This window comes from Melospiza georgiana, chromosome 9 (assembly GCF_028018845.1).
Source record: "Melospiza georgiana isolate bMelGeo1 chromosome 9, bMelGeo1.pri, whole genome shotgun sequence".
NCBI lineage: Eukaryota > Metazoa > Chordata > Aves > Passeriformes > Passerellidae > Melospiza > Melospiza georgiana.
In genome coordinates, this window is record NC_080438.1 from 1,753,727 (window position 1) to 1,776,492 (window position 22,766).

General features: G+C 49.7%; 1 protein-coding gene across 9 annotated transcripts in view; it reads right to left on the reverse strand.

The window, feature by feature from the left end:
- Window positions 1-22,766, reverse strand: part of PACS2 (phosphofurin acidic cluster sorting protein 2) — a 75,731-nt gene that overhangs the window by 38,760 nt on the left and 14,205 nt on the right. For all 9 annotated transcript variants that reach the window (XM_058030083.1, XM_058030082.1, XM_058030090.1 and 6 more), the window contains exons 2-5: window positions 10,189-10,276; window positions 7,149-7,238; window positions 2,502-2,627; window positions 323-485 (exon numbers count right to left, since the gene is read on the reverse strand). In XM_058030083.1, the coding sequence (XP_057886066.1) occupies window positions 323-485; window positions 2,502-2,627; window positions 7,149-7,238; window positions 10,189-10,276 (467 nt within the window). The remainder of the gene's footprint in view (window positions 1-322; window positions 486-2,501; window positions 2,628-7,148; window positions 7,239-10,188; window positions 10,277-22,766) is intronic.

The window sequence follows — 22,766 nt, forward strand, 5'->3', positions numbered from 1 at the left end:
GTGAGAAGCTACAGGCTCCCAAAACATCCACCAATAATGCAGGGAGAGCACTGGTGAGGACACAGCCAAGCCTTGCTGATGGCTCAGGTGTGGTGTGGCATGCAGGAGAGCTCTGACAGCTGTCCCTGTCACACTCCCTGCCTGCACAGCAGCACTTTTGCAGAGTGGCTTTTCTTTGCACTGATCACTCATGGACAGAGCAACTTGTGCAGACCAGTCCTCATCTGTCCCAGGAAGCAGCCAAGCCCAGGTGGGGTAATTTAACTCCAGCTGGCTCAGGAGGACACTCAGTGGTCCTCAGAGAACGTGGTTGGACTCTCACCTGTAGACTTGATTTTCTGGCTGGCCTGCATCGTGCTGTCCTCGTGGTCGATTGGCTGACTTGACAAGGAGAAGATCCAGATTTCTGCCACCTTCACCGGAGCCTCTTTGATGTTGCTGAAAAGGCTCAGAACCTGGCCACCTTCTGTAGGGTGCTGCATCACCTGGGACAGAAATTAGGCAGAACAAATCTGCATTTAAGTGTATTTAAACTTGTATCATTTGCATACTACTAGAGTTTTTTTATGTTAATGGAGTTACTCTACATTTCCAGGACCTTGTAACCACAGGAGCCACTTGCAGGCAATCCTCGAGGCTCGTTGAGATTTTATCTGACTGCTAATGAAAGTGATGGAAGGAAACAAAACAAAATTCTGAACTTAAGAGCTGATTAGCTCACCCTTGAAGCAGAGTACTTGACTACCTCATTACTATGTGTTTGCTTCCCAGCACAGAACTGATTTGAATTATCAAGTTACCCACCTTCTGAACACCTAATTAAGGAACTTGATATTGCCTTAAAACCAAGCAAAAGAGCCGGCAAAAGCAAAAATTCTTGGTGAGATACAGATGTAGAGTGCCTCCTAAAGCAAAATATCCTTGCTGTGGAGAGCTGACACACAAATCTCAGAGGAACTGGCCACCAACCACAGGACAATGAAGCAGCAGGGCATGACAAACAAGTCAGAGGGACATCCTGGTGCAGGTTTCTCCTTCCTTTGCCACTCCCAGCTCAGAGGTTTCTCCCCAGAATGTTGTGATCTTCTCTTGCCCCACCAGAGTGAGTGAGCCCAAGCCCTCACCTGCACAGCAACACACACCAGGCTGCTCTGTGCCTCCTCACAGGGACCTGAACAGACCTGAGCTGATGAGGAACATATGTCCCCTGTTCTGAAACTGCTCACTCTCAACTCCAATTCACTGCTCTGTTTCAACAGCTTAAGAGAACTTTTTATATTTTTTTTAAAGAAATGAGTCAGTGGAGTTTAGGGGTCATCATCCTATAAACTCCAAAGGGGAAGGGAGGGCTTGTAAAATCAGTTTTCCTGAAGACTTCAATTTCATAAATATTCCAGATGAGCTGGAAAGCAACTATTTCCTAACATGGTGAACCTTGGAACATTTTTGACCTTCTAACCCCAGTCAGCTGACATTACAAACAGACATAAGAAAAACCACATGTAGCAGCAGCAAAATGCCCAACACTCAGAAGTTCACCAGTGACTCTAACTGATGAGCCCACATGTTTTCTGCCTTACAGCAGTATTTACTTTCTGCTTGTCCAACAAATCAAACAGTGCAGGAAAAATGTTAGCTGCAACACCATGCACTTGGCCAAATCAAATAAGGAACTCATCATTCACTGCAGGGCTGAGGGAAGCTGCACTCACACAAGAGAAGCACACTTTAGAGTGAATTATTTAATATAATAATAACTCACCACAGAGTAACATTGGCTTATTTTGGATAAAAGTCATTTGTTGACAGAATGCAGTCTGATGAAAAATATTGGTGTGAAACTGAACTTGCTACTGCTAAGCCCATTTCTAAACACTCAGACACTGAAACAGCAGAGATTAAACAGGGCATGAAGTAACAAAGCATGGAGCTATGCCATTCAGAAAGCCTTTGTGAATAATTTATCCATACTTGACTCCAGCATTAATTTTATCATTTACTTCTCATGAATAGAGCTCCACCTAAATTACCAACAGCCATGAAATAACAATGGCCAAGGGTTTTTCAAGCAAAATGAGAGAAATTGCTTAATCCTGAACTCTCATACTGTGGCACTGAGAAGCACAGCAAATCTTGCTTTAACTTCACCACTTCTCAGGGTTGGCAGACTTGCCCAAGTGACTCTGTTTCATTCTGCACTTTTGATCTGGACCCCCTGACTCTAATAAAGCCACAAAACAATACCAAAACCCTCAAAAGGTCACAAGCTATCCTTGTGACAGCTTTAGCCATTAAGAGATGAGGCAGAAAACGCTCGATATTATTACTCAGTAATAAAATCTGGTTCAAATATTGCCCTGTGAATACCGATTGCAGCTATTAAGACTGCAGCTATTTGAAACCCCGTCAGGTCCTTCTCAATGAGGCAGGTGACAAGAGTGGGTTTGGAGGGAAGGGAGGATGTCCAGGTGTGCAAGCAGAGCCTGTGGAGAGCAGCTCACCTCAGCCATGTTGATGCATCCCACAGCCAGGGTCTTGTAGCCTAAAATGGTTCTGTTCTTGTAGCGCTTGCGCCGCTGCAGCATGATCTGGAGCTTGTTGCCTTCTCTCTTCAAGAAGTGAGGGTACTGAGGTGGGAAACACAGTGCAAAAGTTCATTTTGCTTCCTGGCAGTATCTCCCAAGCTTCAGGGATAACCTCCATTCCTAAGGAACTGCCCCAGGACTTTCCTGCAGCTCAATCACACTCAGTGCACAGTTCTTCATTATCCCGGGGAAGACTCAAACAGCTCGGACAGGCACTCCAAAAACACAACCCAGGCACACAGAGCTGCTGCTCAGTTTGGGAAGGGCTGGGCCCAGGGAGATGAGCAGCCTCCAGGAGACACTGTCCCCAAGAGCTGATGCCCAGCAGTGGAGCCTTGGTGCTGCCCAGCACAAGGCAGGGACAGCCACAGACCCCACAGTCCTGGCAGGACACTGCCTTCCCTCAGCACAAGGACACTTCTTAATTGGTTGTATTTTAATTAATTAAGTCAAGGAAAAAAAAACAAAACTGTCCTACTGCCAGGTTATGTTGCAGAGACATAAATCCTCCCAAGGCATGTTCCATACAAGAAAATACATTTGTTCATACACCTCCTCCCAGAAAATACATTTGTTTATACACCTCCTCCAGGAACAGAAAGCTGTGAAGCCAAGCAGAGACTATTAGGGAATGAGTAAGGCTAACCACAACCATAACCGTGAAGGAGGAGCTGTCCAAAGGAAGAAAAGTCTTCAAGGAAAGATAAAGCAGCAACCTGACCAGTTCTCATGCCAAGAAGAGATGAGACTGGGACATGTGCTTCAAATATACAACATAAATAGTACTAAATAACCAGCAGACAGGAGAACCTAATTGCCAGGATCTCAAAGAGGACATTCCCAAGCAAAGGATACTTCTTTTGCAGGGAAGAACTACTTTCTTTTTTTTTCCTTGGGACATTATGAAAATTAACTTCCTGCCCATCAAAACACTTGATAAAATCACATAGCAAACACCCCCAGAAACCCCTGAGACCCTAATTTGCAGTCCAGGGCAAGCCTGACTGCTCTGCAGGGAGCTGGGAGCAGTGGCCACCCAAACAAGAAGAATACTAATTAGCTGATCTACTGCTCACTGCCCGAGGCAGAGGCACTGCAAAGAGAGGAGCAACAACCCACCTGACTAAAAGACAATCCCAAAACACAGAGCCTGTGACCCTACAGGTGTGCAACATCCCTAAAGAAGGATGGAAGAAAGTTACTGGAGAGAAAGGGGCAGGAGGGGCTCAAAAAGCCAGAAGCACCTTTCACACTCAAATTTAACATTTCACTCCTTCTGGGGCCCTTCTACATGTTGGAAGGGCAGCAGGGAAGAGGGACTCCTTGCTCTCAGCCCACTCCTCACTCTCAGTTCACAGCATTTGAGCCACACCAAGGCTGCCCAAGTACAAACCCAGAACTGAAGTCCCAAGTCACCCTTGGTGCCAGCCAGCTCAGTTTGAATGTGTCCAGTTTTTTGGGAGTATACAGCTCAAGTCTGCAGATGTACAAGTTTCTGTTTGTCTCAGCTGTGCTGCCTGGCCTCCTCTGATGGGCATTCACAGAGGGGGTAAAGGAAGGAACAGACTCAGGCCACCGAGCTCCTCCATCAAGAGCAAGGGCCTCCAGAAGAACAGATGAGCTATCTGATAGCACAGTCCAGCTTTTTTAACACCAGCCACGACTTAGCAACTCCCCAGAACTGCTTCAACACAAACTTTTCAGTGACTGTCAGTCCATGACAGAAACTGGAGAAGAAAATAGTTTGGCTCAAAACATTTGAAAGCTTTTAGAGGGAGCACCAAACACCTCAAGGCACCTCTGTGGGGTGAGAAAATGCACACACCAGAACAGTGAGAGTCAGGGCAAGTCTTTTTCTGAAGCCCCAACAATGTAATCTCTCCCATCTGGAAAGGTTTATTAGATTAAAGACAGGAATTAAGTGCAGAGCTCTTAATTAATGCCAGAGAGCTGTGATGTTGTGCTTGGAATATGTGGGGAATTTCCCTGGGCTCCGTGAACCCACAGCAGTGTGGGTCAGGAGAAGCAGACGTCCCAGCAGGAAGGGTGATGACAGCTCACCTGCCAGAAGGGTGAATTTTAGCTTCTGCTGCTGGCTCAGCTTTAGCCCTAGCTGGGAAGGGAAGCAGGACTGAACAGGACACAGACCCCAGTCCCAGCTGTGTGACAGGGCAGCAGCAAACTCCTCCTTCACTCTGAGTACAGGCAGGCCAGACACACCAGGGGATGCTCACTGTTGTACTGTCACAGACATCTTTTCATGAAAAATCCTTTCCTTAGGATTTTTCCTCCTGAGAAGCTGGGAGGCCTCAGGAACAAAATGTAAACAATGATTATCTGCTGCTGTGGAATGCAACAGGTGCATCTGGGATTGGTCTCGTGTGGTTGTTTCTAATTAATGGCCAATCACACTGAGCTGGCTCAGACTCTCTGTCTGAGCCACAAATCTTTGTTATCATTCTTTCTTTTTCTGTTCTTAGCTAGCCTTCTGATGAAATCCTTTCTTCTATTCTTTTAGTATAGTTTTAATATAATATATATCATAAAATAATAAATCAAGCCTTCTGAAACATGGAGTCAGATCCTCATCTCTTCCCTCATCCTCAGACCCCTGTGAATCATGGTCACATTGTACCAGCCAGCAGAACACCCCAGCTCAGCTCTGCCAAGGGAACTCTCCCTGCAAAGGGCAGGAATGTCACCCAGGAGAGGGAACTGAGCAGGCAGGCAGCACAAAGGCACGAGGGGCTGCAAATCCAGGCAGGCAGCACAGAGCCAGGCACAAGGTGTTGAGAGCTGACCGTGCAACAGGGAGATACTGACTGCTGCAAGACAACAAAACCCTGCTCTGTGACACCCACATGCTTTTACTTTGTGGCCCATCACCACTCTCAAATATATCCCAGGCACTAAATTCACATTGGAGATGAATTAAGCTATGGCTGCTAGCTAGAAGTAGCTCTCAGCCATTGTCCAATTAAGCAGCAGTAACAGTTGCCATAAAAATCCAGCTGTGCTGTTTCATGAATGCTTCCCAAGCCTTTCTGCATCCAAGACCACCAACCCTTCCTGCAGCCAGAGACCAGCAGCTCCTCTGTGCTTTAAGCTCACTCACCTCTGCTGCAGGCTCAGTGTCACAGCCACTCCGGTCCCCTGCTCTGGCTCAATCCCCAGCCCCATCAGGGGAAACAGAGTTCAAGGCAGTGCTCTGCACCCTGCTGCAGCATTGCTCTGAGCCCCAGGAAAAAACCCAACGCACCACAATCCAAATGAACTCAAAAAGATCTGCAGACCTGGCTCCTTGCTGACACAGGACTGGCAGAGGGAGACCTGGCTTGTCTTACAGCTTTGCTCCCAGCCATGGGAAAGCTGCAGCCACAGGATGCAGGTGTGGATATTCCTGGCATCCTTGGTTATTCCTGTTCACAAAGCAGGGGATGCAATGCTGCAGTTAACCCAGCCATCTGCAGGGTTATCATCTGTCTGCAGTGAAAGCTTTCCTGCTTCACGCTGCACAGGTCGGGGTAGCAACCAGCCTCACATCATCACCTGAGCCTTTCTCCCTACCACACCAAAGTCCTGAAGTCAAGCTCTAACCCACAGTCACAAAACACAGATAATCCAGGTATGAATGCTCCTGAGGTCTGTCTGCCTCTGCTCTATGTGTGCAGGATCCTCTCTCTCACTTTCAGCAAGCCAGCCCTTATTTACCTCATTTCCCTGCTCAGGAGGCAGCACCAGGGCAGCAGGCTTTGAAGAAAAGAGCAACCAAAAGATGCAGTTGTTCCAATTCCCAGCTGTTCCTGTGACTCCAGAGCCAGGAGTAACTATGAGCACACTGCTCCTGCTTCCCCAAATGGTGCCTCCCTCAGCAACTGCAAATCACAGACTCACCTGACTCGCTCCTACTACTGCCTTCTGTCAGCCTGACACTGCACACCACCCTCATGGCTGCCATCCTCCACTGCCTGCTCATTGAAAGGCAACAAAGGGCAAAACAGAGCAAAAGACTTGCTTGGCTTCAGCTCCTGCCACAGCCATGCCTTGAAGAGGAGAGCCTGCAGAGCCTTCCTGCTCCAGGATGCCCTGTGGAGGGGCTGGGAGCCAACACCCTGAGAGGAGATTCAGACAAGCTGTGCTGCTGCTGTTGCTCACCAGGACCTGCAGCCAGAGCCACCAGGCAGCCCTGCATCACCTCAGAGCCTCCAGGCAGCCCTGGGAGCCACCAGGCAGCCCTGCATCACCTCAGAGCCCCCAGGCAGCCCTGCATCACCTCAGAGCCACCAGGCAGCCCTGCATCCCACCAGGCAGCCCTGCATCACCTCAGAGCCCCCAGGCAGCCCTGCATCACCTCAGAGCCCCCAGGCAGCCCTGCATCCCACCAGGCAGCCCTGCATCACACCTGGGAGCCTCCAGGCAGCCCTGCATCCAACCAGGCAGCCCTGCCCCACACCTGGGAGTCACCAGGCAGCCCTGCCCCACCTGGGAGCCCCCAGGCAGCCCTGCTCCCTGCAGGCCAGCCCGGGGAAGCAGCAGCAGCAGCCCCGGCAGGAGCAGCCCTACCTGCAGAGAGAAGGTCAGTGCCAGCTCTGTCTCCACGTGTCCACTCGGGGGCAACACGATCTCGTGGGAGCGCAGGATGCGCTTGGAGCCCTGCAGGGAAACAAAGTCCAGCGCTTGTGAATTGCCCCAAGGCACCTCTCACATCCCATCCCATCCCAGCCCTGTTTACTGCACACCAGGAAACGTTGTCAGGGACTACCACACACAAGCGAACGGATGGCTCTGACCTTGTACTTCTGTGAAATATTAATGAGATGAAAGGGAGATATTCGACTAATAAAGATTTGGGCATATTTACTGTCCCTAACTGCAACAATGCAGCTTTTGTTCTGCCAAACCCCAGCACTGAAAAGCTGTGAGCCAACCCCCATCCCCGGAGTCCAAGTCTCTCTCCTATTTTCACTGCAGCCAATAGGTACAAGGCTCTTGTCTCCTGGGTCTGGAGCTGCAGCATCATGCTTAAATCTCTGGTGTTAGCCATGGCAGGCTGGGCTTTTCTTTTTGTGCACACACCCCTCCCCGGGGAACATGGAGACTTCAACCTGTTTAAACAATTGCCAGTAGCTAGGGATATTAAAGAAAAAATTCACTAAGCATCTCAGTGGAGTCTGGAGATTTAATGTATCACAGGGCAACTCCAAATGAACCCTGTGTGTGGGCTGCCTTATGCTAACAGAGTTACCAGGCTATTTACTGTGTGAGCATTTCATTCCAGGCAATGTTTGAAGGAAAACTAGCAGGAAAACATGACAGACTGCTGCCTAGCAAACCCTTCTGCACTGTTCAAACACAGTGCAAGTTTCAGAGGTCTCTGGCTCAGCGTTCTGCTGAGGCTGCAGATCTGGCTTTGTCCAGACGGGCACAGAACTGGAGCTCTCAAAAAAGCAGCATCTGGGAAATCAGAGACAGACTGGGGGGGGGGGGTAAACACCTCCAAGCTACATCCAGGGGGAAATGTGGTCTGCCCCATCAGCCTCAGAGAGCATCAGGAGATGAGGCAGCAGCAGAGACTCATCTCCATCCCCTCCTCCCAAAGACAGGGCTCAGGCTGTGATCTGCAGCCCTGCCCAGCTCCAGCTCCTGTCTGGGAACACCGGGGTGCCTGAGCCCCAGCAGATGTGACAGCACACACAGAGCACAGCCAGGCACCCAGGGGCTGCCCCCAGGACAAGCAGCACACGTGCCAGCCAAGCACAGCCAGCCTGGCTGCTGGCAGCAGCAGCTGCTGCTCCATTTGTGCAAAGCTCCTAATGGCAGCAAGGCTTGCTTTGCTGGTTACGCAACCAGAACCTAATGAAAGCCCAAATATAGCTGCTTTTAAAAGAGCACAGCAGATAAACAGAGCAGCGGCTCAGGAAACACAGCTGACAACTCTTTGAACATCTCTGCTCTGGAGGCTGCAAGGAAACATGGGAGATGCAGGTAGGATGCTCTCATTAGGTCTGGATTCAGTCATCCCCCTCTGGAAGGGCTCTGCTGTCTGACAACTCGAGTGCAATTCCCCACACAAAGGCAGTCGTTTGACAGAGACCTTGTATCTGATGATCCAGTGCCACCAGCCTCAAACAAAAGCCACGTCAGAAACCTGAGTGCTGGCAAATAAAGCATCCCTGGAAAAGCCTGTCAGCATCAGCATCATAACCTGCAAGCTCTGAAGGGATTTTTAATAGCAGGCCCTGCTGTGGAGAGGACTGCTCAGGTTCCAGTGTCTGAATCCTTCAGCAGGGCAGACCACAACCCACACACAAAATGGGATGTGAAACTCCCACGTGTTATAATCCCCTTTGGATCTGCGGGTCTGGGCAAGCTTTCCCCTATAGAAAGTGTAAGCAGCACTAGTCTGGGCAGGAAAAGGAGGTCTTGCTCTAATAAAAGCTTCTGAATTCTTCAACCCAAGTCTGGCACTCTCTGGCCACAGATCAGTCTCTGACAAGCCTCAGGTGCTTACAGTGATGCATTCATCATCCAGGAGTACAAACATATGGAAGCTTTCAGCCTTGATAAGCAGTATCTGACAGCCTGGAAACCCACAGCAGGGCTTCTTCACACACAAATCCAGGTGTGTGAAGCAATTCCCTGCCTTTCTGCCCTCTGCTCTGGGTGCACAAACCCCCTCCAACTTAACAGTGGCACATTTTTATCGCAGCTGGACCACTCAGAGATGAGAGACACCAATGAAATCCTCAGCTATGTGTTTTTCCTTCCTGATTTCACCTTCCAAACGAGACTTTGCTTGCTTTGACACAACCAGCTCTCTGCAGGGGTTTGCCTAGCTCCTCATTTGAAAAGCAGCAGCTTTTGAGCCCAGTTAATGTTCTACTTACAGGTCTGCCAGGCTTTTCCTGGTTAAGCACTTTAGGGTGTGCAGAGATGGGAGCACGTGGGCCCAGGCGCTGCTGTGACGCACCGAGCCCCCTTCCTTCCCCCTCCAGGCAGAGTGACCTACATGGAGGCACCTCATTAAATGGCACAAACATCTGCTCTGAAGTGGGGTATTTACTCAGGATGACAACTGTATTTTAGGAAAAGCAATTAGTCTGCACAGGCACCCTACAAACCCACTGACAAGCTTCGCTACAGACTCGACACAGCAGAGCTGCCCAGCAGCAGGGGAAGGCCCACACTCCCCCAAACCAAGACCCAGTTACCAAGATGTTCAGCTCTAGACTGCTAAACAGAGATCCAGGCTGGGATTTAGAGCCAGCTCAGGAAGAAAAGGGGACATGTGATCTGTGAAGAGCATTTTTACGTGCAGATAAGCTCATGCTGAGCCACTGGTAAACAATATTCCTCACTTATAACAGTGAAATTACTTTGGAACATGGGAGAAGGGTAAGAAAAGAGTCTACACAGATCCAGAACACCCTGATGGGCTTGGGAAGAAGTCTGTGGATGCAACGTGGAAGCTGCAGAAGTTGAAGAAGTCTGTGGATCCTTAGCTGAGGCAGAGACCTCTGAAACTTGAAAGCTCAGTTTGGGCACCTGCCAGTGGTGCATTCTTAGTCAAACACCACAATTCTTAGAACTGGGCAGTAATTACCTGCATTTTGACAGCAATGACCCCGGAAATAAGCTCCTTATCCAATTCCTTTAAGACTACCAGTTTCTTTAATGTCAAGCTGCACAACCTGCAAACAGGAACAGAAGAGAAACAGTTACAGAAATCACGTCTGAAAAAGGAAAAGCTCTGATCAGCTTTTACACAGCAGTATTCCAGTTTGAGGGAGAACAGGCTCCAGACACAAGCCCCATGCTGATGCAGACAAAGACAGCAGAAATATGTGAGGCTTCCTTGGCTTCTCAAGACTGAACTTCTCCAACCTTTCATAAATACAAGGAGGTGGCCAGGGGGTGCATCTGTCTCTGATACAGACCCATGGCCACACGAGAGCCCCAGACAGCACTGGCCTCCACTGACCACAGCCTGGGAGCCTTTGCTTTGAGCCAGACCAAAAGCTTCAGGGTCAGAGGAATTAAATTCCAGCAATATGAAAGCATAGGGTCAATCTAATTTTAAACTTGTCTACAAGGCTTTCCTAGATTGTTGGCTTTTTCAGTCTCAGACCCCTGGCTCCCAAAGATCTCGCTGCCACCTCTTCTTGTCAACCCACACATTCTTGTGCTCACCCCCAAACAAAAGTGCTAGCAAGTGGCTCAGGCAAGGGCAGGGAGAAAAAAAGGAAAGAGAAAGGAGAGGACTCGAGTGGTGCCCTCTGGCCCTGGTGCTCACATGCCACACATATGCAAGTAAATCACATTCTTCACCCAGGCAATGCTACATTGTTCTGGTTGGAGCTGTTTGCACTTCTGCCTCCCAGCACAGGGAGCAGATGGAACTCAGCCTCTGCAGCCCAGTTCAGGCTCTGGGTAAGGGGAACATTGAGGCTGTCACAGTTTCACACAAGTTACCACCAGCTGGGCGAATTCAGAGCCATACCCCTAAACAAACTTCAGGCAAAGATAAACCTGAAGCCAAGACAGCTCAGTTTGAGGATAGCAGAGGCCAGAGAAAGTTGCTGGGCGGGCTGTAGTGACCAGACATCATCTGCCACGCTGGCCAGGAGCCAGCACTGCCTTTGTGTCAGGTCCTTAGTCCATGGCAGGGGCATCTCTGGCCTCTGGCAGGGAATGTTAGCAGGCATCAGCACTGCTCCTCTCACACCCACTGCCGAGCTCTTTCTCCCAGACCAAGTGTAACATCAGGGCTGTTCATGGAGGGGTGAAGTCCAGCAGGAGATAGGAATGAAGGAGGAGCTGGTGCTGGATTTTGGCACAAGTGCCACTGACTGAGGCCTGCACCTGAACTACAGTACTTCATTCTGGTGCCAGGTAATGCAGCACTGCAAGGCTGACTTGCACCTCCACCACCTTTCCCACTGATGTGCTGCAATGCCTGAGGGCAGACAGGATCAGCCTGGGTGTAAAACAGCAGGAGGGAGGCAGCTAAAGGCTCTTCCCAGCAGCAGTGGGGACAGGTGTTGAAGCAAGTAGTGCTCCTCTCATCCTGAAGCACCCGTGGCTCTGCCTGAACTCTGGTCTCTCACACAGCAGAGAAGAGCCAGGCTCATGGTCTGCACTCCAGCACCTCCCCAAACATGCACCTGCCAGGACAGCACGTCTCTGCTCTCCTCTCCACCCCAACCCAGGCCATCTGCTCTCCCTCCTCACCTGCAAAGCTCTTGTTCCTGCTAAAACTCCCCAAAACCAAGAGAAGAGAGGACTACAGCTCTCTCCTTTGCAGAGCTTTGCATTACAAGCCAGCACAACCAGAGATGCTGCAGAAGTCACCAAGAGATGGAAAACCCAGGACTGCCAGGGTCCCTGTCCCCTCCTGTCCCCCTGTGTGCACTGGGAGTCAGGTGAAGCTGCATCTCCCAGACTGGGGTACAGGAGATGGTGCTGGCTTTTCCTGTGCATCCCAAAGGAAACAGCAGCACAGACACACACCCGTGGGCCAGGACCTGCAGGAGGGAGGCTGAGAAGCTGTTTGTTTTCCTTGTAACGCTGGAGCTGGAGGACAATTGTGCTCAGCCTGCCAAAAGCCACAGAGCTGCAGCCAGTCAGGTGCTGAGAGCAGAGGTAGGACAACACACTGGCATTGTCTCAGCTGACAGGCAAGGAACAAAGGCCTTTTCTCTGCAGCCCCGAGCTCCAGGATGGAAAAGGTACGGGAAGAAACAATGGTGTTGTCAGCACACAGAGCAGAGCACAAGGAGGGCGTTCTGTTCTCCGCCGGGCATTCCTTCAATTCATCATTTATGAGCTCTGATCAAACCCTGCGGAGCACTTGCTGCTTGGGGGGAAAAAAAAAATTAAAAAAATTAAAAGCCTCCTTTACAGTGATCAGAAAAACAAAAGCAGTTTAAAAAGACACGGGACACATCTGCTTTCTTCATCCCCCAGTGCTGGGCTGCTGGTACTAAAAGGCACTTCACACAAAAAACAATGGAATGTTTATCCTCTCTATCGGCGGGGGGCAGGGTGTGTGGGGGATGGATAAAAATCAGTTTAAATCCCATCAAATCACTCTTACCCTCAACACACTATTTCAGTCCAAGTTGGCAGCTTACAAATCAAAGCAATCCTCAGGACATGTGGCAGAAAGGGGCCATACCTCACTCAAATCACATGCCAAGTGTGTCCCTGCCACCAGCATGAGGATCCCAAAGTACTCACAGGTCCAGCGAGGATCTGTGTGCCAGAACTGCCTCTGATAACACTGCACCTATCTTTCACCAAGGTTTTACTGTGCTCCCAGCAAGTCTCAGGGGTCAGAACAGGGATCAGCCTCACAAGCCACTTCTATCAACAAGCCTGTTAGGTTAAACACCAGCAAGTCAAACAGAACAGACATGGCTGGAGCTGGAAAGACACGGAGAGAGAACAAGGGTACATTTGGAAGTGTCTGACACATACAGATATGATCTCTGTGAACACAGAGAAAATAACCTGGCACACACAAGGGGAACTGAGGGAGCCTCAGGTCTGGAGCTGAAAGAACCTAAAGTATTTTGAAAGCCTGGGACTGCAATTCAGGAGGGGCAGAGAAATCCTCCTGTCTTTGCACGTTTCAGCAGTGACCTACAGCTGCACAAGGAGAGTTCAGCTAGCAAAAGCACTAAGTTAGCTGAAGCAGACTTAAATAAGGACAATGGAAATTGGAGAGCCAATATTTCCACCCCTTATTGAAGGTTCAGAGTCGATCTCCCTGCCAGGAGCTCAGCTGGGTCCCAAACAGCAGCAGGAGCCTCCGTCTCCTTTGGCCCCTGATGTGTCTCCAAGGCCAGCTGGCACCAAGGTACTTTTGCCTGGTCCTGTTCTCAGGTCAACAAATCATGAGACGCCTTAATGCCACAATAAAACACCGTATTTTTACATCACTGCTGCAAGAACAGAGCTGGGGAGACAAAATTCGACCTGCTAATGCAACTTGTGCTGAGCAGCTTCACCTGCTTAAGGAGGCAGCTCTCTGCAAGGAACACAACATTTTGGTAACTGAGAAGCAGCAAGCGTGTCCAGAACAACCAAGGCAAGTGTGGCATTCTTTACTCACTGGATGTTTTGCTTTTGCATCCCTCTGAGTAAGAAGATCAGGAAAATAAACCCCCTCCAAGAAAAAGTCTGCTGGCCAAATTAAATGTCTGTTTCTCCACAGGGAGCACAGTAATTGCACCGAGACCTCGTTCACGCGGAGACAGTCGAATCAACAGGAAGGAAAAATTAAAAATTAAAGACCTGCATTTTAATTAAACCCCACAGAGGTAGAGAATAATAACAGGATGCACCACAGTTATAGGGGACTCCAAGTACAAGATGGGAGCTGGGGCAGGAGGACTGTAGCACACAGATAGCCTTTGTGCAGGTTAAGAGCTGTGAAGAGCTGTTCCTAGAGAAAGTGTTCCATGCCAGGAGCTCTCTCCTCTGAGCTCTGGAAACCTCAATCAGCCCAGGGCTATAAGGAAGGAATTGCTTTCCGTTTGGCCACTGGACAGTTTCACCTCATCCAAGTTATTTCAGCATTTTAGGGCAGCAAGCAGCCTCCCAGCCTGGTACTTTCAATGTCCACGCTGAGTGTTTTGCTTCAGGCCGACACTTTTACACCCACATCAGTCCCAAAATAAACCACGAGCCATGGAAGGAGAACTGGAGGGAGACACCCCCCTACACAGCTTGCCCAGACAAACAGAGCCATTCTGCACATAGCTCAGGGGTGTCTGTGCAGGGGGGGGCCCAGCCAGGAGCCCTGCACAGCACTCTGGGGACACAGCTGCTTCAGGAAGGTTTGGATGTCTGCAGCACACCAAGAGCCAGCAAGAAAAGAACAGCACACAGACAAACCTGTTGCTGCACTCGCACGCCAAAGGCAGGGCTCTGTACTGCCCTAGGAGCCAGCCAGGGGAGAAGGCAGGGCAGAAATACTGTCCCCTGATGTCACTGGCACACCAGGCGTGGGCTCTGGTCAAGGGCAGCAGCAGAGCCTCAGGAAGATGCTTCCTCACTTTCCAAAGCTCAGTGAGACAACTCCCTCAACATCCATTGTCAGGGAAGCTGCCAGGCAAGGTGAAAGCAAAAGAGGAGGCAGAGGTCAGGCACCCCAACTTTTGTCATGACAGAAACATAGCCTGAGCAACCTGCAAAGAAACCTAATAGTCCTTCATTCACATTTCCCACCAAGCTGACCTTTAATCAGCTGTTCTGGCTATAGATCCATTTGAGTAAGGTTTAAGCAGCCAGGAAACAATTGCAGAGCCACTATTTTCATTATTCTTCTTCTCAAGGATCTTAAAATCCTCTTCCCAGCATTCATACAGAGAATTAAGCTCTTAACATTCTAGAGACTAAGATCTATAGAAATGCTGGAGCAAGCAGGTCTTGCTCAGCCAGGTAGGAGGATGGCAGCTTATTTTACACAACAGGTTCTACCCAGGACCTCACAAGGACACACATGTACAGCCAGACACTATCCTTTTATAGCTGAAATACTGTCCTGCTCACTTCAAACACATTACATATATGCCTACTCCAAACTGAGCAAGCAAAAGGGGGTGGGTGTGTTAAAATTCTGCAGATCTGCAGAATTTTTACAAGATCCTAGAACTCCACACGGGCACGTTTGCTACCTGAAGTTAATATGACCGAGTAGTAAAGCACATCTGGGCTTAGATACTCTAATCCAATGTAACAATTGGAAAATGCTGAGAGATGTCTTCCCCCAGTAGGTCAAGACATTGCTGGCTGGCTCTAGGGGACTCACCAAGGGCACAGAGGGATCAGGGTCCCTGCAAGCCAAATCACCCTGAGCGAAAAGGCAGAGTTTGCATATTCCATTGGCACTTCTCATCTCTTAGTGCTTCAGTAATCTGGGAAGGACAGGGCACTGCTGAGACACACAGGTGGTAAAGCCAAACCTCCACAGCTCCACACACCCTTCAGGGAGCCAAGCAGAATTCCTTGTGGCAGTTGTGTCACACTCAACTGCTCCACCTGGCCAAGACACCTGCAGGGAATCAGCCTGTCTGACACCAACTGTTCACCTCCAGCTAGGTGCTCTGAGAACCAGCAGCTCCCTCTCCCTTTAGGAAATCCTCTCCGCAAGAGCAGGGGTAGCTCTGCACACAAACAGGGGTAGCTCTTCACACATCTGTTGGGCTCAGTTGGATCTCAGTCCCTGCACACATTGGTTTCCTACTCCTCAATTTGATGATTTCAAATCCTTTTACAGGGTGACTTGGAGGAAGGAAAAAACCCAACCACTGACAAAACAGGGATTAAATCTGTTTCTCAGACAGGCTATGGAGTATAAAGGAGTTGGTCAAACTCACCTATGTGTTCACACCATGCTGCCTGCAAAGCCAGGCACAGGCACAAATGTAGTTAAACACATGTCTCCTGGTTTGCCTCTTCCAGACCCAGCATCCAGAACAACAGGACTGCACAGCATCCTGATACCAAAGTGAGCATCAGTGAAAGTGCCTGTGGTACTGGTGAATTAGGTTTGATCAATGTTTTCAAAGTTTTGAGGCAGTAGGAAGAAGCTTTATTAGCTTTAAAGAATAAAGTCAGCAAATAATGAAAAGCTGATTCACGGTTAAGGCTCCTTTGACAGACATCAGGATGACATTTTCTATATTACAGATGACACTCACACATTTGATGTTTGTTGGGTTCATTCAGTAGCAGCTGGAGCAGCCAGAGGCACCACCAAGGAAGGAGATGGAGGCAGACCAGGCACAGCCACATCCATCACACCAAAGGCTTGTGGCAGCTGCTGGTCTCACAAGCTTGCGGGAGACACCCATGCACTGCAGTGGAGTTCAGAAATGCCAATCTCCCATTTGAAAACCTACTGACCTCTGCCAAAACACCACTGCCAGGGAGGGGGAGCCTTTAGGATGTGGGCTGGACAAGCCATTTCTGTAGCTAGGGCTTCATTTCTCAGCTGGTCGGCAACAAAGGCGCAGCCCACAAAGTTTACGTGAGCCAGCCAGGGCGGAGGGCAGCTCCCACCACACGCCTCGCACGCTGGCAAAGAAACACATACACAAATGAGCAAATGAACACGCCCTAGACCGAAAGGAGACTCAAAAAAAAAACCAAATCAGGGGGTGGGGAATGAAGAGGAGAGACCTTGGCAGCCGCCACGAACCCAGCAGCCCTCCACTCCTTGGATACGCTTGAGTGCCTTCCTTATGGAACCTGCCCCAGCAGCAGTGCCTGTCACACAGCGCTGAGCACCGGGACTGCCCATTGCAGGCGTGCTGCAGAGCCCTGCTGCCTGCCCGCAGCCTTCCTACCCACCCCGAGCCCTCCAGGGCCAGCAGGGGCCACACGAAGTCACCGGCAGCTGGGAAGGACCGTGGCAGCTGAAGGCTTCCTGCTGCGTCCAATGCGCCTCGTGGTTTGCAGCAGCACATCTGCCCTGGCCTGCAGCAGCAGCACATCTGCCCCAGTTTGCAGAGCACATCTGCCCCAGTTTGCTGCAGCAGCAGCATCCCCCTGCCAATCTGCCAGTGCTGCAGGAACAAAGGCAGCACCCAGGCTTCCAGCACGCACCCAAGGGAATCCTGCCTGCGGCAGCCAGCTCTGTTAGAGGTGTCAGCAATGGAAGGGTTAAATAAGTGCCTCGAGGCTCAGGGTAAGCCTCCAGCACCTGCCTCGCCCGGATAAGCCTCGCTCTCCTCCCCTATCCACGCCTCAGCCCGGGCACAGCATCCCCAAGCGCAGCAGCAGCGGGCCGGGAGCTGGCGCATCTCCACAGCAACTGGGGCTGTCACCGCCCGCTCCGCGGCCGTGCCACAAACAGCGCTCCGACAGACCGACAGACAGACCGACAGACAGACCGACAGACTGACAGACAGACGGCTTGTGGCTGCTCGCTCCCTGCGGGGCCGCCCGATGGCAAAGCCTCGCTCCGCGCTGCCCCGGCCGCTCCCCTCCGCAGCCGGCCCGCTCAGGGGGCAGCGCTCCATCAGCCAGCCCGGTTCAGGGTTCAGTATTTTCCTTTCGATAGCAGGAAGCACAGGTCTCCAAGGTCTCTTGCACTCTACTTTCAAAATGCCCGGTGTCCTTCTGCTTTTTGTTCCCATTGCTGAAGGGCCCACACCGTGCTCTGCACGCTCCTGTCCCCACCTGGGGAGACAGCACGGCCCCGGTCACAGCACACTGTCCCCAGGGCCTACAAATCTTCAGAGAAAAAGGACTCTGCCTCATTCTGATCGACCCCTTTGTCTGTAAATCAGCCACCAAGAGGAAAAAACGATGCCAAGAGGAGCCTGGACTTCAGGCTCAGCCAGAAGAGCTTGTAAAGAAGGCTCAGTTCTGCTCGGGTTATCCATCACTGTGATCTCCTCGGCAGGAGAAAGCAGGACCAGGGAGCCTCCAGCCAGGAACGCAGTCAAGGAAAAACAGATGGCTTCTTGGTGTAGCCAAAGCTGAACTTGCTCTCAGGGCATGAACAGTGTGCCATCTCTCTGCCTGATTTCTCTCCACTTCTAATAGCTCCCACAACATCACCTGACACAGAGGTGAGCTGAACAACCTGTCACCCCAGAGACCAGACTGGCTCACACCATGGGTCACATCAAATTACTTCTCACTCAGCCATCCAAGAACAATTCCAAGCTCACTAGCAAGTCAGGCACAGGGCCCTCCCACTCAAAGCCAGATCCTGATGTCATGTAATTCCTAAGACCTGGTGCTTCTTTGGAAGACAACCACATTACACCGTTTCAAATAAACAGACTGTCTGAAAACTGGTGTAGGAGTTTTTTAAAATTAATTTTGGGGATGGGTTTTGAACTTGAATTTTTCCTTTGCTGACCCCATCTGGACCCAAAGCCAGGGCAGGTGGACCATTCCTAACCACTTTCTGTAACCTTGATTTAAACCAGCTGCATCAAGTTCCAGGGAAGAGGCTTTTGTTTGTGAACTAGGCCATATCCAAGCTGGGAGAGCCACACAGCCATAATTCAGACCCCAAAATGCTGTTTGCTTCTTTACTGAGAACTCAGTGTCCTGTAAGAGTAAAGGCAGAGCAGCTGTAAGCAGTGAAAACCATTGTGAATTTGGATGGTACGTTTGGTATTAGCCAGCACAGCAATCAGATATGCAAAGCATGTTGCTGGCAGGCTTGCTTTCAGGCTAGGAGAACACTTCACAGACCCCAATGCCATTCCCACTGCAGCCAGGCTGTCCAACCTGCCAGTCTGGCCTTCTTCCAGACAGGCACGTGCAGCCAGACACCCCAACACTCTCAGAGCCAAGGTCTGCACTATTCCTTCAAGTTCCCCATGTTTGATGCTGGCCCCCTTCTCCCCTGACCCCAGAGATGAATGGTCTTGACAACCAAAGAAGTGACAAAATTAGTTACCAAAGTTTGAAACATAATTGTTTTGCACAATTCCCACTGTGCCTAAAATACAGGAGAACTATTTAGCACCCCAAAAAATCATTTCTCTCCAGCGTGCAAAAATACAGAACTAACAACTTGAACTACACGGAAGGAGGCAGGAGAACTGAAACTCTGAACCCCAATGCATTCAACAGCAGGTCAAGAAGGAAGGTTAGGAGGAACACCAGCTCCACAAAAGGCAATTTCTAGAATTGCTACAGCTGTGCCAAACACCCTGTGCAATGCTCACAGCCCCTCAGCTGTGCACTCTGACTCTGAGCCCACAGCTCTGCCTCACCTGTGCACAGGTGCTTTCACCCCAGGACTGCAACTCTGGCAACCCATTTGTTCTCTGGCCACTCAAAGGATGTTCCCAAACCAAACACATTACAACACTTAGAAAAGAAAGGTGGCTCTTTCCCAGAAGAGTTTATTTGAACAGCGCTGGTTTTTACATGGCAACGACACACAGCTGACAAAGCAGCCTCCATCAGCACTAAATATAATTCACAAAGGACTCTAAATCCTGCCACTAAAGCTGGGGCATTCAGCATTAACTTGCTGGAAACACTGATGAACAAACTGGAACAAAACACTGAGGGTAGAGCAGCTGAAAGGTACAGTCCCTCTCAGATTTGTCTCCCCAGAAGGGAAGGGGCAAACTGAGAGGAGCTTTGCCATATTAACAGTGGTCAAAAAAGGTCTGAAAATGCCAAAGCACTCAGCACTCCTTGCAAGGAAATGCCTCTGATGGAAGCTACACTGTGCTCCAGCACATATCCCTTGCATTTTTCCCATCAAATATTCTGGGCAGCACTTGCTCATTTGCACTCTGCCTGCTCAGAAGAGCACAGATAAGCCGGGAAGGAAATCACCAGAGGACAGAAATGAGGGATCTAGCGAGAGCCTGAAAGCCAAGCAGCTGAACACATCACCCCAGCTGATGCAAGAGTGAGATGGCTGAAGTGAAACTACCGGCACTGCTGCCAGGGATGGAACTCCAGCAGCAACCAGCAGCAGGACTTTAACTTCCAAAAGCAGCTGAACTGGACTGAAAAGGCTCACAGAGGGTGCAGTGCCCAGCCTGCTGCCAAGCACAACACCAGCTCTCCAAACACAGCCCTGGAAACTGCAGAACCCACCAAAAATGCACGAATGAACAGAAACTGGGATCTCTTGTAGGCCTTGAAGCTGACCTTACGCTGGAGCAGCAGCAGATTTAGCAGTGGCAAAGACCACAAGAAACCCTCCCCATGCCCTGAGAGGGGAGGCACCTGCAACACCAGGCCAACCTTGTGGCTGGGGGACAGCCAGGAATGCACCTCCAGCTGGTTTGCAAACAGTTCTGATTTCCAGACCACTTCTGATCCCCTCTCAGTAAGAGCAGCTTCATTTAGGGAAAATCCCCATCTCCAGGTGATCTCAAAACGTCTCTCAACAAAAGCTGAAAAATGCCTTCCCCCACAGCACGTCTCTTTACATCTAAATATACCCTGTGTGCTCTAGTTTAAAGGATCACTACTGAAAAAGAAAGCACTTGTTTGGAAATAACTCAGCACAAGGTTTTCTGTTTGTTTTCTTCTCTGTAGAAACCCCTCATGATTGAGATTTCTCTGTGTTCCTCATGAAAATGGGAGAAAACCTGGCAACTCGGACTCTGTTTACACTCTTTTCTGAAAGCTAACATCACCTTCGAGTTTATCAGGGAAAGAAGCAACCACAATTTTTCCTAAAGAAGTACAGAAGAATCCCAGTGCCAAACACTTGCTGTGGCAGGCAGAATACAGTGGTTTGCTCCAGAAAAAACATTTGCATTTCCTTAATACTCTAAACCTCTTCAGCAGCCGTGGGAAGTTGAGCTGGCAAGCAGAGATTCAATATTATTTAGAGATTACAGTTCTTCAGCATTATTGCTGGTGATATTTCATTCCTGAAAGCAATAAGGGAGCAGCAAAGCAAACCAAGTGCCTGAACTTGCTAGTTCAACCTGCCAAGAATATTTATTAAAACATCAGTGTGACCTGTGTAAGCCAGCAAAACAGTGGGCATTGAAAGACACAGGGTGCTCCAAGATGCTCAGAACTTGTTCCAGACTCCTCCAGGATTGTTTTAATGTTGAATACAAGCAATAAAACAAAAAGCAATTTATAACAATCATAATCCATTCAGTCCCCAGAACCTTTCATCAGGCCTGAGAGTTCCCACTGAAACTGGATTTATCAAGATAAACTGTAGATGCTCTACAAAATAAGCAGACTGAGGCAAATGAGGCGTGAACAAGCTGAGTTTGAATGAGAGGCTGCTCTTCTCCAGCAGGATATTAAGGTTCACTGCAGGGAGGGATTACCAAGGAGCCTATGCAGGAAAGGGATAGTTACTCCATTTGTGAACAAGGTCACACCATCAGATCATTCATGGAGACCAAACTCCACAGCCAGAGCAGTCCCAGTCCCCTGACAACCTTCTCTAATGCCTTTGCTGATGCAATCAGCTGACGCTAACATGACAGTGATGCTAAGAGCAAGGAATTGATATCAGCATCACTCTGTGGGCAGTGCTGGATGAGGCATGGCACATCTGGAGCCAGGCACACTTACCCAGGCTGTCAGAGAGCATTTCCATCACAGAAACAGCTGAGGATCATCAGCTGGGCATGAGACAAGGCCGAGTACCACAACGTCAGGGTGGGATTTAGCCTTGATTTTATGCTGTCCTCATCACTCAGAGCACCACTCAACATCTGATTTTCACTAGTGACTACAGGTAATACCAAGCATATCAACCTTTGCATCAGGATCTATGGCTAATTGTGCAGCAGAAACGTATTTCTGTGCATTATATATATTTCTAGCACAATCCTGGTGAGCCCAGCCTCTCTAGAGCACCAGTGTAGATCTTCTACACTTCCAGGTACTTCATTTCCATCCCTGTGAAGCAGAGACCTGCTCACAGCAAGCACCTTGATACTGGCTTAAGGGAAACACTGGAACTGAAGCAGTGGTAGTGACCTTCCACTAAGACATGGTGTGTTAAGTGTTATCATTTGTTAAGTAATCACACATAAATGTCCATCCAGTTACAAGTTGCCAAGCCATTCTCTGTTTCCACACCTGAATCAGAAGAACACTGCAGACACAGGTGGCTCCCCATGACCGGTCCTCTGTTTGCAGATGTACCACCTCAAACACAGATCAGCTTCCACCCAGAGCAGGTCCTCTTGGAGAGCTGATGGAGAGTGAATTCACTCGCAGGAGAACAGCCCAAAGTTACTCATGCAAGAGCCTGGAAAATGTGGTGATAATTTTGGAACCAAGATAGGCCCAGGAGACTCAGCAGGAGCAGCAGCAGTCTGCTGGCAGAGGACAGAGAACAGAGAAACAAAAGCTAGAGCAGCCTCAATTCACTGTTCAAGAGTCAGGAACTGTGGGAGACAGGACAAAATGTTGAATTTCCAGATACTAGAGAATTGTTTACATTAAACTACACTGAAGTCTGCCACCAAAGTGATTTAAGTACCTAGACACTGATAAATCCTTTCACCTTATTGACAAACAGATGTTGGATCTTTGAGATTCAGGCAGCCCCACAGAAACCCTGGCAGCCCCGGGCCACTGTGACTGTAACAGGATACTGTGTGCCTGCAGTCCCACTCCCTGGGCTTTGGCACACCCCAGGAAAAGCAAGGAATCACAAAAGCATCTGATGGATCCAAAGAGGGCAAGAGAGCT